We start from the raw sequence: 16,725 nt of genomic DNA on the forward strand, positions 1-16,725 counted from the left end.
CGATCCAGTAAGGGCGGGGATTTTCACCCCCATTCTTCGGCTTGCTCGCCAGAGGCACCCCCATTGGCCAGAGGCTGAGCCTTGTTAATAAAAACATTTATTTTGCATTTTATACAGAAGAACCTGAAGTCTCCAACACGACTCTCAGCGGTTCCCATGGTTGGGTGTGGGGGGAAGAATGGATGATGTGGCTGTCTCAACACACGGGCTCAGGGGTGGGAGGCACACACAGGCGCGGGGCAGGGCGGGGAGGAGTGTATTTCAAACTTTCTTCGAGGACCAGGGCCAGCAGAGTTCTGAGTCATGGGAACCTGTGCTAACAAGGCTCCCCACGGGCTGGGGGGGGGGGGATGGTTTGGACGACAGAGGGTCAGGCACGGGACTGATAAATAGCGGCGGGGGGCGGGGAGGGGCGGGAAGAGAGGGGCTGCAGGCACCATCCTCATGCCGGGGCTCCGTGGGGGTCAAGGGCAACGTGGGGGGGGGGCGGGGGGGGCACCTGCAAGCACTGCAAAACTTGAAGGGGGAGGCAGCCGCAGTGCTCTCCACAATGAGGAGCCGGGCGCCAGAGCTGGTGGGAGTGGGTGACCGTGATTCTGGGGGATGGCGGGGGGCTACCCCTGTGGCTGCTGACCGGGTTCTGTGGCGGCACGCTGCCGGTCTCTCGTCTATGGTCGGTCAACGTCCGGTCAGTAGGGGAACGGGGCCGTTTAAGTCTTAATTTACTCCATAAATAACCTGCAACGTTAGCGTCAGTGTCTCTGCTCTGTTCTAATGCTAAGAGTCGTGGGGGCCCTGGCCCCCCAGAGGCCGGGAACCGCGTGGGAAGGGCTCCCTTGTGCCGCCGCCGCCGCCGCGGGCAGCGCTCTCGCCCTCCTGCCAGCCAGCCCGCCCGCCCGCCGGCCTACCCCGACTTGGAGCTCACAAACTGCATGAGGCCGTCCGTGCTCATGGACTTGGGCCGCTCCAGGGGGAAGCCGAGCGCCCGGCTCCAGATGAGCTGAGCCAACACGCCCAGCGCCCGCGACACGCCGAACAGCACCGTGTAGTAGTTCATCTCCGTCATGCCATAGTACTGCGGGGGAACGGGGACGTGGATCAGCGCGTGCCCCCTCCGGGGTCGCCCGGCGCCCGGCCCCCCCGGCGCTCCCTCTTCCCCGAGGGCCTCACCTGCAGCAGCACGCCGCTGTGAGCGTCCACGTTGGGCCAGGGGTTCTTGGCCTTGCCCTGCTCCAGCAGGACATTGGGCACGATCTTGTAGAGCTGGGCCACCAGCTTGAACAGCGGGTCATTGGGCAGGTGTTTCAGGGCAAACTCCCGCTGGCAGGTGTAGCGCGGGTCTGTCTTCCTCAGCACCGCGTGCCCGTAGCCTGGGACCACCTGGCACCGACCGACCGACCGACGGTCAGAGCAAGCCCGGAGCTTCAGCCCCGGCCCCCGCGGACAGGGCCCACCTGCCCCCACCCGGCCCTCCTCACCCGTCCAGAGTTGAGCGTGTTCCAGATGTAATCGCGCAGCTTCTCGTCGGACACGTCCGCGCCAACTTCCTTCTGCAGGCTGGTCAGCCACACCAGCACTTCCTGCGGGGGCACAGAGGTGGGAAAATGGAAAAATCGTTGGGAGCAGGGTGGGGGGGGTGGGAGACGGGAGGGAGGGGGCCGGCGGATGCCGGCGCACCACGCCATTACCTGATTTGCCAGTCCGTGCAGCGGCCCCGCCAGCCCGTTCATGGCGGCCGAGAAGGCCAGGTAGGGGTCGGACAGGGCGCTGCCAACCAGGTGGCTGGTGTGAGCGCTGACGTTGCCACCCTCGTGGTCACTGTGGGGAAGAGGAGGGAAAGAGGCAGGGGCTCGGACCCGGGGAGACGCCGCCCGGCCCTGAGCCCACCCCCGGCCGGCCCCCCACGCGCGTCCCACCTGTGGATGGTGAGGTAGAGCCGCATGAGCTCGGTGAACTGGGCGTCCGTGTAGCCCAGCATGTTGGTGAAGTTGTGGGACCAGTCCAGCTTGGTGTCGATGGCGCCGATGCTGCTGGCCTCGCGGTACAGGTTCCGGTAGATCTTGGCCGCGACGCAGGGCAGCTTGGCGATCAGGTCCATGCAGTCCTCGTACACCAGCTGATGTCGGTATTGCGGACGAGAACGGGGCGGCGGCTCAGCGGGGGCAGTGCCAAGCCGCTCTGCCCTCAGCAGGGGCTTCTGGAAGGATGGCACGGCCTCCCCCTCCCTAGAGGGCACGAGGGAGACCCACCTCCAACACCAGCACCCCGGGAACCTCTCGCTTAGGCAGGGCAGGGGCCCAGGTGCCGCGGAGAAAGAAACAGGGCACCCATTCCACATGGCCTCTCTGGGAACGAGCTTCAGGGCCGGGCACCCCCTTTCCTGCCGGCCCCCACCCCGGGGCCGGGGGGGGGGATGCCCCCTACCTCCCAATACTTGGTGCGGTGGACGCCCTCGGAGTAGGCCCGGGCAAAATTGCTCTCGCTGTTGAGGGCGGTGATAGCGGCGCTGAGCTGGGACATGGGGTGCAGATTGGTGGGGAAGTTGTCCAGCATGGTGACCACGTGGGAGGGCAGGGCTGCCCGCTTGGCCCACTCCTGGGACAGCCAGCTCACCTGGGGGGCGGTGGAAAGCAGGGGTTGAACCTTGCAAGGCCGTGTGTCGGGCAGCTCCCCCCGCAACGTGGCCACCTCCTCACAGCGGCATCCCCCCGGCCGGGGGCTCCGCGGGTCTGACCTGCTCCTGCGTGGGGACGTCTCCGGTCACCAGCAGCCAGAAGAGCCCCTCGGGCAGGGGCTCCTCCCCACCCTTGGCCTTGGGGAGCAACTTCTGGCACTCGGGGATGCTGTAGCCACGGAAACGGATGCCCTGCGGGGAAGAGCACACGGACCATTAGAGGGTCTGGAGGACAACGGTCAGACACACGGACTCGCACGGCTCCTTACCTCATCCGGATCTAGGACCGAAGTCTCGTATATTAGCCCCTTCATGCCCCTCATGCCACCATACATCTGGGGAGAGATCGGGGGGGGGGGGGGGGGGGGGGGTGGAAACGGTCAGCTGGGGCAACCCCGAGCCAGCTTTCGTCTCTCCCGAAAGTCCCCACCCTGGGGCCCGTCCCTCACCATGTCCACTGTGATCTGCCCCACCACTGTATTGCCGTGCTGCTGCCTGAAGCTCTTGATCCGGGCCTGCTCCTTGGGGACCATGTTGGTGAGGACATCCTTCAGGTTCTGAGGGGAAGGGAGGGCAGGGGAGCAGAGGAGGAGGAGGAGGTGAGGGATCGGCTTGGTCTAACCCCCAACCAGCATAGAGGCCATCACACCTTGCCCCTCCCCTCTGCCCCTCTCCATCCCGGCCAGTCAATGCAGCCGGGCAAACGGGTCAGCCAGGATGACCTCCGGGCAAGGCCCCACCCGCCCACGGCCCCCTGGCCCTCAGAGGCCCCATCCCCTTTCCGGGCACTCACTGTGGAAGCACTGGCATGTCGAGCAGCAGACACCAGGCACGGTGCGTTCTGTGGGGGAACAAGGTGAGGAGAGGGGTGAGAACCCCCCTGAAAGCCAACCTGAACAGACCATGCCCCAGCTGTGCTAAGGTGGAAGGAAACCAGGGCTGGGTGTGTTTGCGGGGGGATGGACAACTGTTCATTCCCCTCATGCCTGCCTCCAGGGTTAAGCAGCCCCAAGGCACCAACGCGGGCGCCGCCACGAGCCCCAAAGCGGCCCGGAGGCTCAGGTGGGGCTTTTGGAGTGGAGTTGCGGCAGTAACCGCCACCACCACCTTTCCAGAACCTCCCCAGCGATCCCCCTGATCCAGCAGGCTGCGAGTGCCAGGCAGGGGGCACGGGGGGCACGGAAGGAGCTCTGCTTCCACGCTCAACCCACCCCAGGCCAGCCGATGGGGGGTTTGAACAGCCAAGACAGCCCCCCGCCTTTATGGGGGCCACCGCTGCCCTCCCTCCGTCTCTAGGTTCTTGCTGAATCCAGTCAGCTCTCCGGGGGACTTGACCCCTCGCTTGCTCCAGGTGCAGGCCTACGCAGCCCCAAAATGCTTTTACTTCATCATCATCATCATCAATCGTATTTACTGAGCGCTTACTATGTGCAGAGCACTGTACTAAGTGCTTGGGAAGTACAAATTGGCAACATATAGAGACAGTCCCTACCCAACAGTGGGCTCACAGTCTAAAAGGGGGAGACAGAGAACAAAACCAAACATACTAACAAAATAAAATAAATAGAATAGCTATGTACAAGTAAAATAAATAAATAAATAAATAAATAGAGTAATAAATATGTACAAACATATATACACTTGCCAAGCTGCGAGGCACAGAAGCAACACTGGCCTAGTGGAAAGAGCACGAGCTTGGAAGTCGGAGGACCTAGGTCTAGGTACCAACCCGATTACCCGATGATCTAACCCAGCGCTTAGTAAAGTGCCTGGCACATAATAAGCCCTTAACAAACACCACATTACTATCGTTCTAATGCCAGCTCCGCCATGTGTCCGCTGTGTGACCTCGGGCAAGTCACAACTTCTCTAGGCCTCCATTACCTCATCTGTAAAATGGGGATTAATAATAATAATGGCATTTATTAAGTGCTTACTATATGCAAAGCACTGTTCTAGGCGCTGGGGAGGTTACAAGGTGATCAGGTTGTCCCACAAGCGGCTCACAATCTTAATCCCCATTTTACAGATGAGGGAACTGAGGCCCAGAGAAGTGAAGTAACTTGCCCAAAGTCACACAGCTGACAACTGGCAGAGCCAGGATTCGAACCCCTGACCTCTGACTCCAAAGCCCGGGCTCTTTCCACTGAGCCCCGCTGCTTCTCTGAATGAGTAGGATTAAATCCTACTCATCCCCTTAGACTATGAGCCCCACGTGGGACAGGGACTGTGTCCAAGCAGACTGGCTTCTATCTACTCCAGCGCTTAGAAAGGAACAGTGCTTTACACATAATGAGCTCTAAAGTATCATTATTATCATCATTATTCATGCCCTGTATATATGTATATATGTTTGTACATATTTATTACTCTATTTATTTATTTATTTTACTTGTACATATCTATTCTATTTATTTTATTTTGTTAGTATGTTTGGTTTTGTTCTCTGTCTCCCCCTTTTAGACTGTGAGCCCACTATTGGGTAGGGACTGTCTCTAGATGTTGCCAACTTGGACTTCCCAAGCGCTTAGTCCAGTGCTCTGCACACAGTAAGCGCTCAATAAATACGATTGATGATGATGATGATTCATTCAGTGCTCTGTGTGCAGAGCGCTGTACTAAGCGCTTGGGCAGTACAGGTTGGCAACATATAGAGACGGTCCCTACCCAACAGCGGGCTCACAGTCTACAAGGGGGAGACAGACAACAAAACAAAACATATTAGCAAAATGAAATAAATGGAATAGTAAATATGTACAAGTAAAATAGAGTAATAAATCTGTACAAACATATACAGGTGCTGTGGGGAGGGGAAGGAGGGGGCTCAGTGTGGGAATAATATTAAGGTGGCTAACCAAAGTCAGTCCTGCTGAGTGAGGCCCCACCTACCACCCATCCAAGGGGGGGTGGGCAGGGCGGGTTTGGGCTTTCCCATCAATCAATCATATTTATTGAGCGCTTACTGTGAGCAGGGCACTGTACTAAGCGCTTGGGAAGTACAAGCAGGCCACATATAGAGACAGTCCCTACCCAACAGTGGGCTCACAGTCTAAAAGGTGGGCTCACAGTCTAAAATAATAATAATGATGGCATTTATTAAGCGCTTACTACATGCAAAGCACTGTTCTAAGCGCTGGGGATGTCACAAGGTGATCAGGTTGTCCCACGTGGGGCTCACAGTCTCAATCCCCATTTTACGGATGAGGCAACTGAGGCACAGAGAAGTTAAGTGACTTGCCCAGAGTCACACAGCTGACAATTGGCGGAGCTGGGGTTTGAACCCATGACCTCTGACTCCAAAGCCCGGGCTCTTCGACTTACATTCTTAAGTCCTTACATTCAGTTGCGGAACAGGAAGTTGGCAGTGGGTGTGCCCGCTTTTGGGCCCCTCCCCACAGCCCAGCCTCAATCCCCCAGTCAATCCCCTGCTTCCTGATCGGCTCACCTTGGGCCAGGGTAAATGCCAGGCCTCTTTGACCCCCTGGGTCAAAGGGGACAGGGGTGAAGGTGGGCTTGACCCCCTGACCCGGTCAGACATCCAGCCCAGTCTCCCAGCTTCCACCCCGACCCCCAGGATGGTGAGGTGGGGCAGGGCAGGCAGCTGTTCATCAATCAATCGTGTTTATTGAGCGCTTACTGTGTGCAGAGCACTGGACTAAGCGCTTGGGAAGTCCAAGTCGGCAACATCTAGAGACGGTCCCTACCCAACAGTGGGCTCACAGTCTAGAAGGGGGAGACAGAGAACAAAACATATTAACTAAACAGAATAAATATGTACAAGTAAAATAAACAGAGTAATAAATACGTGCATATGGGTTAAATCTCATGCTTCTGCTGCTATCTGATTGAGCGAAACTCTGCCCCAGGTGAGCAGGGGGTGGCCCACAGGCCCCGTGATTTCTCCGCATGATCAATATGTTTGTACATATTTATTACTCTATTTATCTTGTACATATCTATTCTATTTATTTTATTTTGTTAGTATGTTTGGTTTTGTTCCCTTCCTTCCTCTCCCCCTCGTCCCCCTCTCCATCCCCATTTTACCTCCTTCCCTTCCCCACAGCATCTGTACATGTTTGTACATATTTATTACTCTATTTATCTTGTACACATCTATTCTATTTATTTTGTTAGTATGTTTGGTTTTGTTCTCTGTCTTCCCCTTTTAGACTGTGAGCCCACTGGTGGGTAGGGACTGTCTCTATATGTTGCCAACTTGGACTTCCCAAGTGCTTAGTACAGTGCTCTGCACACAGTAGGCGCTCAATAAATACGATTGATGATGATGATGGTTGATTGATTGCCAGACTGAGCCCCTTCCTTCCTCTCCCCCTCGTCCCCCCTCCATCCCCCCATCTTACCTCCTTCCCTTCCCCACAGCACCTGTATATATGTATATATGTTTGAACATATTTATTACTCTATTTATCTTACTTGTACATATCTATTCTATTTATTTTATTCTGTTAGTATGTTTGGTTTTGTTCTCTGTCTCCCCCTTTTAGACTGTGAGCCCGCTGTTGGGTAGGGACCGTCTCTATAGGTTGCCAACTTGGACTTCCCAAGTGCTTAGTACAGCGCTCTGCACACAGTAAGTGCTCAATAAATACAATTGATTGATTGATTGATTGATCAATGGCTGGAGCAGAGCCCACAGGCGGACCCCAATAACCCTGTCAGATGCCAGAGGTTGGGGGTGGCACGGATGGAAGGGTACAGAAGGGGCCGTCCCCTGCCCTCAATACTACTGCAGCGGTGGCCTGACCCAGGGATCACCAGGCCACAGGACAATGGAGGAGGCTGGGGCCTGTCCTCAGTGGGGCCCAAGTCCCAAGGGTTTAGTACAGCGCTCTGCACACAGTAAGCGCTCAATAAATACGACTGAATGAACTGAATGACACCTCCATCCCAAGGTCTGGGAAGGCTGGGGAGACTGAGGGCGGCGGCCAGTCTGGAGCACATGGCACCTGCCCACACCCTCTTCCATAGTCCACTACTTACGCCCAAACCCATGCACGTATATTATATATTAATTATTACTATGATGATATATATCTCCACCTTTCCTCCTCCCACGTGACTGTAGAACATTTCAATCAGAGAAGCAGCGTGGCTCAGTGGGAAAAGCCCGGGCTTCGGAGTCAGAGGTCATGGGTTCAAATCCCAGCTCCACCGTCAGCTGTGTGACTTTGGGCAAGTCACCAACTTCTCTGGGCCTTAGTTCCCTCATCTGTAAAATGGGGATTAAGACTGTGGAGCTTCCCGTGGGACAACCTGATCGCCTTGTAACCTCCCCAGCGTTTAGAACGGTGCTTAGTAAGCACTTAATAAATGCCATCATAATCCCTATCTCCCCCACTAAACTGAAAGTTTCTCGAGGGCAGGGATCTCATTTACCTATTCATTCAATCGTATTTATTGAGCGCTTACGGTGTGCAGAGCACTGTACTAAGCGCTTGGGAACTACAAGCTGGCAACATATAGAGACGGTCCCTACCCAGCAACGGGCTCACAGTCTAGAAGGGGAAGGCAGACAACAAAACAAAACACGTGGACAGGTGTCAAGGCGTCAGAATAAAATTTTGATTGTCCTCTCCTGGACAATTAGAATTGTCCTAATTCTGCTGTCCTCTCCTGGGGGCTCAGCTCAGCTCTATGCACGGAGAAAACACCGAGCAAATACTGACCGACTGGCTGCTGCCTGAAACAGACGAGGCCCTCATTTTCCCCCATTCCCTCTTCCGTTACCCTTGCCCTTGAATTTGTACCTTTTATTCACCTCGCCTTTGGCCCCTGAACACTCACGTACACAGCCCTGATTTATTTTAATGACTGCCTCCTCCTTTCAAACCTCAGCTCTTTATGGGCCGGGGGCACCGCCTACCAACTCTGCTAAATTACATTCCTTCATTCAATCCTATTTATTGCGCGCTTACGGTGTGCACAGCACTGTACTAAGCGCTTGGGAAGTACAAGTCGGCAACATATAGAGACGGGGTCCCTACCCAACAACGGGCTCACAGTCTAGAGTTGTGGGGGGCGGGGGCAGACAGCAAAACAAAACACTCGACTGGGAAGCAGCGTGGGTTAGTGGGTAGAGCACGGATCTGGGTTCTAATCCTGACACTGCCACATGTCTACTCGGGCAAGTCACTTCACTTCTCTGGGCCTCAATCAATCAATCAATCGTATTTATTGAGCGCTTACTGTATGCAGAGCACTGTACTAAGCGCTTGGGAAGTACAAGTTGGCAACATATAGAGACAGTCCCTACCCAACAGTGGGCTCACAGTCTAAAAGGCCTCAGTCACCTCTTCTGTAAAATGGGGATTAAGAGTGTGAGCCCCAAGTGGGACAGGGTCTGTGCCCATCCTGGTGAACCCCCGGGGGCTTGCAGCCAGGGCCCAGCCTTGCTCACCCGCAACGCCACTGCCCCGGAGGCCCTCGCCCTCTTTCTCCTCCTCCTCCTCCTCCTCCTGGCGTCCAGCTGGGGTGGGCTTTGTCCCTCCCTTCGGCCCCCACCCCGACACCCCTCAACTCTTCAGGCGTCCCAGCAAGGAGTTGACCCTCCCTGCCTGCCTGTCTGTCTGTCCACCCAGTCTGCCGTTCAGTCAATCAATCAATCAATCGTATTTATTGAGCACCTACTGTGTGCAGAGCACTGTACTAAGCGCTTGGGAAGTCCAAGTTGGCAACAGATAGAGACAGTCCCTACCCAACAGTGGGCTCACAGTCTAAAAGGGGGAGACACAGAACAAAACCAAACATACTAACAAAATAAAATAAATAGAATAGATATGTACAAGTAAAATAAATAGAGTAATAAATATGTACAAACATATATACATATATACAGGTGCTGTGGGGAAGGGAAGGAGGTAAGATGGGGGGGATGGAGAGGGGGACGAGGGGGAGAGGAAGGAAGGGGCTCAGTCTGGGAAGGCCTCCTGGAGGAGGTGAGCTCTCAGTAGGGCCTTGAAGGGAGGAAGAGAGAACGGGCTGCCTCGGGGGCCTCCTCCCCGCGCTCGGCTCAGGTCCGGGTTACCCCGAGGAGCCCCTCCCTCGGCGGGACCCCGGCCCTGCGGTCAGAGAGGGGGCAATAATAATAACAATAATAATGGCATTTATTAAGCGCTTACTACATGCAAAGCACTGTTCTAAGCGCTGGGGAGGTTACAAGGTGATCAGGTTGACCCACGGGGGGCTCACAGTGTTAATCCCCATTTTACAGATGAGGGAACTGAGGCCCAGTGACTTGCCCAAAGTCACACAGCTGACAACTGGCGGAGCTGGGATTTGAACCCACGACCTCTGACTCCAAAGCCCGGGCTCTTCCCACTGAGCCACGCTGCTTTCCCGACCCGTCTCCCTGGGACTCGGCCGGTGGCAGGGAGGAGCAGCCAGGGCCAGGGGAGGGTGAGAGGTGGGTGTCCGTCCGTCCGTCCATCCGTCCGAGGGTGACCCCGGGCATCTCCTCCAGTGTCCCGGCCCGGGGCAGGCTATCCCGAGGCGGGGCCGGAGCGTTGGCGGCGTTTTCTCCAAAGCTGGAGGGTCTCCGGGCCCCTTGCCATATAAGCCCGATGAGGGCAGGTTCTGCCTCTCCTTATTGCTGTATTGGCCTTTCCAGGTGCTTAGTGCAGTGCTCTGCGCGCAGCAGGCGCTCAATAAATGTGTGACTCAGTGGAAAGAGCCCGGGCTTAATAAATACCATCATTATTATTATTATTATTATTATTAAGTCACAACTTCTCTGGGCCTTAGTTCCCTCATCTGTAAAATGGGGGTGAAGACTGGGAGCCCCCTGTGGGGCAACCTGATCGATCAATCAATCAATCAATCAATCGTATTTATTGAGCGCTTACTGTGTGCAGAGCACTGTACTAAGAGCTTGGGAAGTACAAGTTGGCAACATAAGTTGATCACCTTGTTAACCTCCCCTGCGCTTAGAACAGTGCTTTGTACATAGTAAGCACTTAAACACCATCATTATTATTATTATTATTATTATTAAGTCACTTAACTTCTCTGGGCCTCAGTTCCGTCATCTGTAAAATGGGGATGAAGACTGGGAGCCCCCCGTGGGACAACCTGATCACCTTGTTAACCTCCCCTGCGCTTAGAACAGTGCTTTGCACATAGTAAGCGCTTAATGAATACCAGCATTATTATTATTAAGTCACAACTTCTCTGGGCCTCAGTTCCCTCATCTGTAAAATGGGGATTAAAACTGTGCGCCCCCCGGGGGACAACCTGATCACCTTGTCACCTCCCCAGCGCTTAGAACAGTGCTTTGCACATAGTAAGCGCTTAATAAATACCATCATTATTATTATTATGTCACAACTTCTCTGGGCCTCAGTTCCCTCATCTGTAAAATGGGGATGAAGACTGGGAGCCCCCCGTGGGACAACCTGATCACCTTGTTAACCTCCCCTGTGCTTAGAACAGTGCTTTGCACATAGTAGGCACTTAATAAATACCACCATTATTATTATTAAGTCACAACTTCTCTGGGCCTCAGTTCCCTCATCTGTAAAATGGGGATGAAGACTGGGAGCCCCCGGTGGGACAACCTGATCACCTTGTTAACCTCTCCTGCGCTTAGAGCAGTGCTTTGCACAGAGTAAGCACTTAATAAATGCTATCCTTATTATTATTATTATTTTATTATTATTATTATTATTATTAAGTGCGACTGAACATTCCGGGCAGGCTTAGGCCCCCAGCTCCTCCCGGGGCAGTGGGCCGCTGTCTGCTTCGAAGCCTGGCCGGGGATTGGGGTCAGGAGAGTCTTACCTCCTTCCCTTCCCCACAGCACCTGTATATCAATCAATCGTATTTATTGAGCGCTTACTGTGTGCAGAGCACTGTACTAAGCGCTTGGGAAGTACAAGTTGGCAACCTAGAGAGACGGTCCCTACCCAACAGTGGGCTCGCAGTCTAAAAGGGGGAGACAGAGAACAAAACCAAACATACTAACAGAATAAAATAGATACGTACAAGTAAAATAAATAGAGTAATAAATATGTACAAACATATATACAGGTGCTGTGGGGAAGGGAAGGAGGTAAGATGGGGGGATGGAGAGGGGGATGGGGGGGGGAAAGGAAGGGGCTCAGTCTGGGAAGGCCTCCTGGAGGAGGTGAGCTCTATGTATATATGTTTGTACATATTTATTACTCTATTTATTTATTTACTTTACTTGTACATATCTGTTTATTTTATTTTGTTAATACGTTTGGTTTTGTTCTCTGTCTCCCCCTTCTAGACTGTGAGCCCGCTGTTGGGTAGGGACTGTATCTAGATGCTGCCAACTTGGACTTCCCAAGCGCTTAGTCCAGTGCTCTGCACACAGTAAGCGCTCAATAAATACGATTGATTACCTCCGTCCCTTCCCCACAGCACCTGTATATATGTACATATGTTTGTACATATTTATTACTCTATTTTGCTTGTACATATCTATTCTATTTATTTTATTTTAATACGTTTGGTTTTGTTCTCTGTCTCCCCCTTCTAGGCCCACTGTTGGGTAGGGACCGTCTCTATAGGGTGCCAACTTGGACTTCCCAAGCGCTTAGTCCAGTGCTCTGCACACAGTAGGCGCTCAATAAATACGACTGATTGATTGATTGCGAGCCCACTGTTGGGTAGGGACTGTCTCTATATGTTGCCAACCTGGACTTCCCAAGCGCTTAGTACAGTGCTCTGCACACAGTAGGCGCTCAATAAATACGACTGATTGATTGATTGTGAGCCCACTGTTGGGTAGGGACTGTCTCTATATGTTGCCAACCTGGACTTCCCAAGCGCTTAGTACAGTGCTCTGCACACAGTAAGCGCTCAATAAATACGATTGATTGATTGATTGCCTCCCCCTTCTAGACTGTGAGCCCCCTGTTGGGTGGGGACCGTCTCTATATGTTCCCAACTTGCGCTTAGTGCAGTGCTCCGCACACAGCAAGCGCTCAATAAATACGATTGATTGATTGATTCCCGAGCCGCACGTGGCGCGCGGGCCCTTTAAGGGCGCGCGGGCGCGCGCGCGCGCGCGGGGATGCCGGGGGCGTCGGCCCGCGCCGGCGCGCGCACTCACCTTGGCGCCGAGGAGCCGCGCGGCCGCGGAGAACAGGGCCATGGCGGGGGCTGCCGGGACGGGAGCGGAGCCGGGAAGGGGGAGAAGGAAAACGGGAGAAGGAGGAAAAAGGGAAAAGGGAGAAGGAAGGAAAGGGAATCGCCGCGCTGAGGCGGGGACAAGGTTGAAGGGAGGCGGCCGCGGGGAGCGCGCAGCCAGGCCGGGGTCCTCGCGGGCGCCCCGCCTCAGGCGCAGCGGCGGGGGCGCGCCCCCAACGAGAGGGGCGGGGCCGCCGGCGAGGACGCCCATTGGCGGGGAGGCGGGGACGAGGGGGCGGGGCCGCAGGCGAGGACGCCCATTGGCTGGGAGGCGGGGACCAGGTGGCGGTTGTGGGCGTGTCTATTCTAATCGGGGGGCGTGGCCTGGTGGACCATAGGCGGCCGCGGCGGTGCCTGAAGAGCCGGGCCTCGGAAGCGTGCCCTGTCGATGACGTCATCCCGCCCCTCGGGGTCAGTCAGGGCCCAGTGGCGGCCGTGACCTTGGCCCGCGATGGGCCGGTCCCCCTGCACACAGGAAGCGCTCAATAAATACGATTCAATCAATCAATCAATCAATCAAAAGTATTTATTGAGCGCTTCCTGTGTGCAGAGCACTGGACTAAGCGCTTGGGAAGGACAAGTTGGCAACATATAGAGCGCTTAGTCCAGTGCTCTGCACATAGTAAGCGCTCAATAAATACGATTGATGATATAGAGACGGTCCCTACCCAACAGTGGGCCCACAGTCTAAAAGCACTCAGGAAGCGCTCAATAAATACGACTCTTCCTCCCTTCCAGGCCCTATTGAGAGCTCACCTCCTCCAGGAGGCCTTCCCAGACTGAGCCCCTTCCTTCCTCTCCCCGTCGTCCCCCTCTCCATCCCCCCATCTTACCTCCTTCCCTTCCCCACAGCACCTGGATATATGTATATATGTACATATTTATTACTCTATTTTAATTGTACATATCTATTCTATTTTATTTTGTTAGTATGTTTGGTTTTGTTCTCCGTCTCCCCCTTTTAGACTGTGAGCCCACTGTTGGGTAGGGACTGTCTCTCTATGTTGCCAACTTGGACTTCCCAAGCGCTTAGTCCAGTGCTCTGCACACAGTAAGCGCTCAATAAATACGATTGATTGATTGACTGAATGAAGGCAACGGAGGCCGGATCCAGCCTGGGAAAACCTTGGAATCCCATTGTCGAGGACGGCGACCGGTGACGGGATCCGGCCCGCACCCGCGCCCCGGACACAGTTCATTCAATCAATCAATCAATCGTATTTATTGAGCGCTTACTGTGTGCAGAGCACTGGACTAAGCGCTTGGGAAGTACAAGTTGGCAACATATAGAGACAGTCCCTACCCAGCAGTGGGCTCGCAGTCTAGAAGGGGGAGACAGAACAAAACCAAACATACTAACAAAATAAAATAAATAGAATAGATGCATACAAGTAAAATAAATGAATAAATAGAGTAATAAGTATGTAGAAACATATATACAGGTAGAGAAGCAGCGTGACTCAGTGAACAGAGCCCGGGCTTTAGAGTCAGAGGTCATGGGTTTGAATCCCGGCTCCGCCACTTGTCAGCTATGTGACTTTGGGCACGTCACTTCACTTCTCTGGGCCTCAGTTACCTCGTGGAAAATGGGGATTAAGACTGTGAGCCCCCTGGGGGACAACCTGATCACCTTGTAACCTCCCCAGTAATTAGAACAGTGCTTTGCACACAGTAAGCACTTAATAAATGCCATCATCATTATTATTATTATTCAGTCGTATGTAGTGAGCGCTTACTGTGTGCAGAGCACTGGACTAAGCGCTTGGGAAGTAAAAGTCAGCAACAGATAAAGACGGTCCCTACCCAACAACGGGCTCACTGGACTAAGCGCTTGGGAAGTACAAGTCCGCAACAGATAGAGACGGTCCCTACCCAACAACGGGCTCACAGTCTAGTGAATCCCCCCGTAACCTCCAGAGAAGCCCCCGATCCGCCCATCATTCCCTCCCCAGCCACTCCAGAAAAGCAGAGGGCCAGCCCACGTAATAATAATGATGGCAATTGTTAAGCACCGACTATGTGCAAAGCACTGTTCTAAGGGAGGATACAGGGTGATCAGGTTGTCCCACGTGGGGCGCACAGTCTTCACCCCCATTTTACAGATGAGGGAACAGAGGCACAGGGAAGTGACGTGACTTGGATTTGGACCCACGACCTCTGACTCTCAAGCCCGTGCTCTTTTCACTGAGCCACGCTGCTACTAGACTGTGAGCCCACTGGTGGGTAGGGACCGTCTCTATATGTTGCCGACTTGTACTTCCCAAGTGCTTAGTACAGTGCTCTGCACACAGTAAGCGCTCAGTAAATACGATTGATTGATTGATTGATTGATTCTTCCTCTGACCTCCAGCCGGAGACCACCGGTGACCACCCCCTTCCACGACTCCATCACTCTTATTCCTGGTGAGATCCAGCCTGGTGACTGGGGCTCTATCTCCCCATCCCCCCGTAGCCTAGCCTTCTCTCCCTGGCACTGCCCACCTCATGCCCCTTCCCCCACTTGGCTGGGGCACATCTTCCCGGCCTGATCGGTGACCCAGTTTGCACAAGGAACTGGCTGTGAGGGGCCTTTGAGCAGCCCGCCTCACCCCCTCTCTCAGCCTGGGCCGTGGCCACCACTCGGATATTGGGGGTGGGGGGAAAAGAGAGGGGGGCAGCCCTTCTTCCCAGCCCCTGCCCCACGAGCACCACCTTCCCTCAGGCCCTTCGGGGACAGCGCTCGGCACATAGCAAGCGCTCAATAAATACGATTGAATGAATGACACGAGATGCGGGGGTTTTGCCTCCGTGACTGGCATTCCCCGGCCAGGGCTGTGGCCCTGCCCCTCCTCCTCCGGAGCCTGGTCAGCAAGGACTCTTGGGGATGGTCCAGGCCTGGCCGAGGGATCACGAGAGGGTCAGCTCTGGTCTCTGCTGCCTCTGGTCGGGTGGCTACATCAAAGCTCTGGTTACCAGAGTCGGGGCGGGGTGGGGGAGGGAGGTGGGGGGTGAAAGTATTTATTTCCCAACTTCGTGCCCTCCAGAGGGTGTTCAGAGATCCGGGTTCCTGAGGTCAGTGATCCGCAGCAGGGCAGCTGCCTTGGGAAGCTCGGGAATAGATGGACAGTCGGGTGGACAGGCAGAAAGACTGACTAGCTGCCCAGGACCTGGCAGGAGGAACCACCTGGTAGTTCCCAAGGTGGAGATCGGGCGTTGGGCCCGCGGAGCGGGTTCTTCTCCAGGTCTAGGCTCGGCTGCCAAGTGGGCTCCGGGCCTGGAGGAAAAGGACAGGGAAGCTGGGGAATGCCCCATGGGCTGCAGGCCCCCTGGTCACCCTGACCTTGGGGGACGGAGGGGGTCAAGGCCCTACAGCTTGGGGAGAAGAGGACATGGCGGGGTGCGGTTTCATTCATTCATTCAGTTGTATTTATTGAGCGCTTACTGTGTGCAGAGCACTGGACTAAGCGCTTGGGAAGTACAAGGCGGCGACATATGGAGACGGTCCCTACCCAACGACGGGCTCACAGTCTAGAAGGGGGAGGCAGATGACAAAACAAAACATGTGGACAGGTGTCATCAGAATAAATGGATGTAAAGCTAGATGCACATTGTTGACAAAATATAGACTAGTAAATATGTACAAGTAAAATAAAATAAGTTGCATGAGTGAGAGAACAAGAAGAGGACCAACCTGGCTCAGCCCCTCTCCCAAACAGCTTCGATCAAGCTCCTGGGACCTCCTGTTCCAACCTGGTCCTTGGGGATGGAGGGTTTGGGTTTTTCTTTATGCTGTTTTGAGCTTATTACGTGCCCAGCACTGTACTAAGCACTGGGGCAGGCACAAATACCACAATTCATTGTCACAAGCTAATCGCCTTGGACACAGTCCACGTCCCACA

The 16,725-nt window shown here is 54.5% G+C and overlaps 1 protein-coding gene across 1 annotated transcript; it reads right to left on the bottom strand.

Annotated features, from left to right (window-relative positions):
* Window positions 1-79: 79 nt before the first annotated feature.
* CS (citrate synthase) lies at window positions 80-12,812 on the bottom strand. Its single transcript, XM_038752805.1, has 11 exons — window positions 12,771-12,812; window positions 3,468-3,515; window positions 3,124-3,231; window positions 2,944-3,009; window positions 2,735-2,866; window positions 2,425-2,613; window positions 1,917-2,116; window positions 1,689-1,818; window positions 1,479-1,580; window positions 1,171-1,380; window positions 80-1,075 (listed from the first exon to the last, which is right to left on the bottom strand). Exons 1-11 carry the CDS (start codon window positions 12,810-12,812, stop codon window positions 905-907), a joined length of 1,398 nt encoding a protein of 465 aa, XP_038608733.1. The 3' UTR covers window positions 80-904.
* Between the last annotated feature and the right edge of the window lie 3,913 nt (window positions 12,813-16,725).

This window comes from Tachyglossus aculeatus, chromosome 10, assembly GCF_015852505.1.
Source record: "Tachyglossus aculeatus isolate mTacAcu1 chromosome 10, mTacAcu1.pri, whole genome shotgun sequence".
NCBI classification, from domain to species: domain Eukaryota; kingdom Metazoa; phylum Chordata; class Mammalia; order Monotremata; family Tachyglossidae; genus Tachyglossus; species Tachyglossus aculeatus.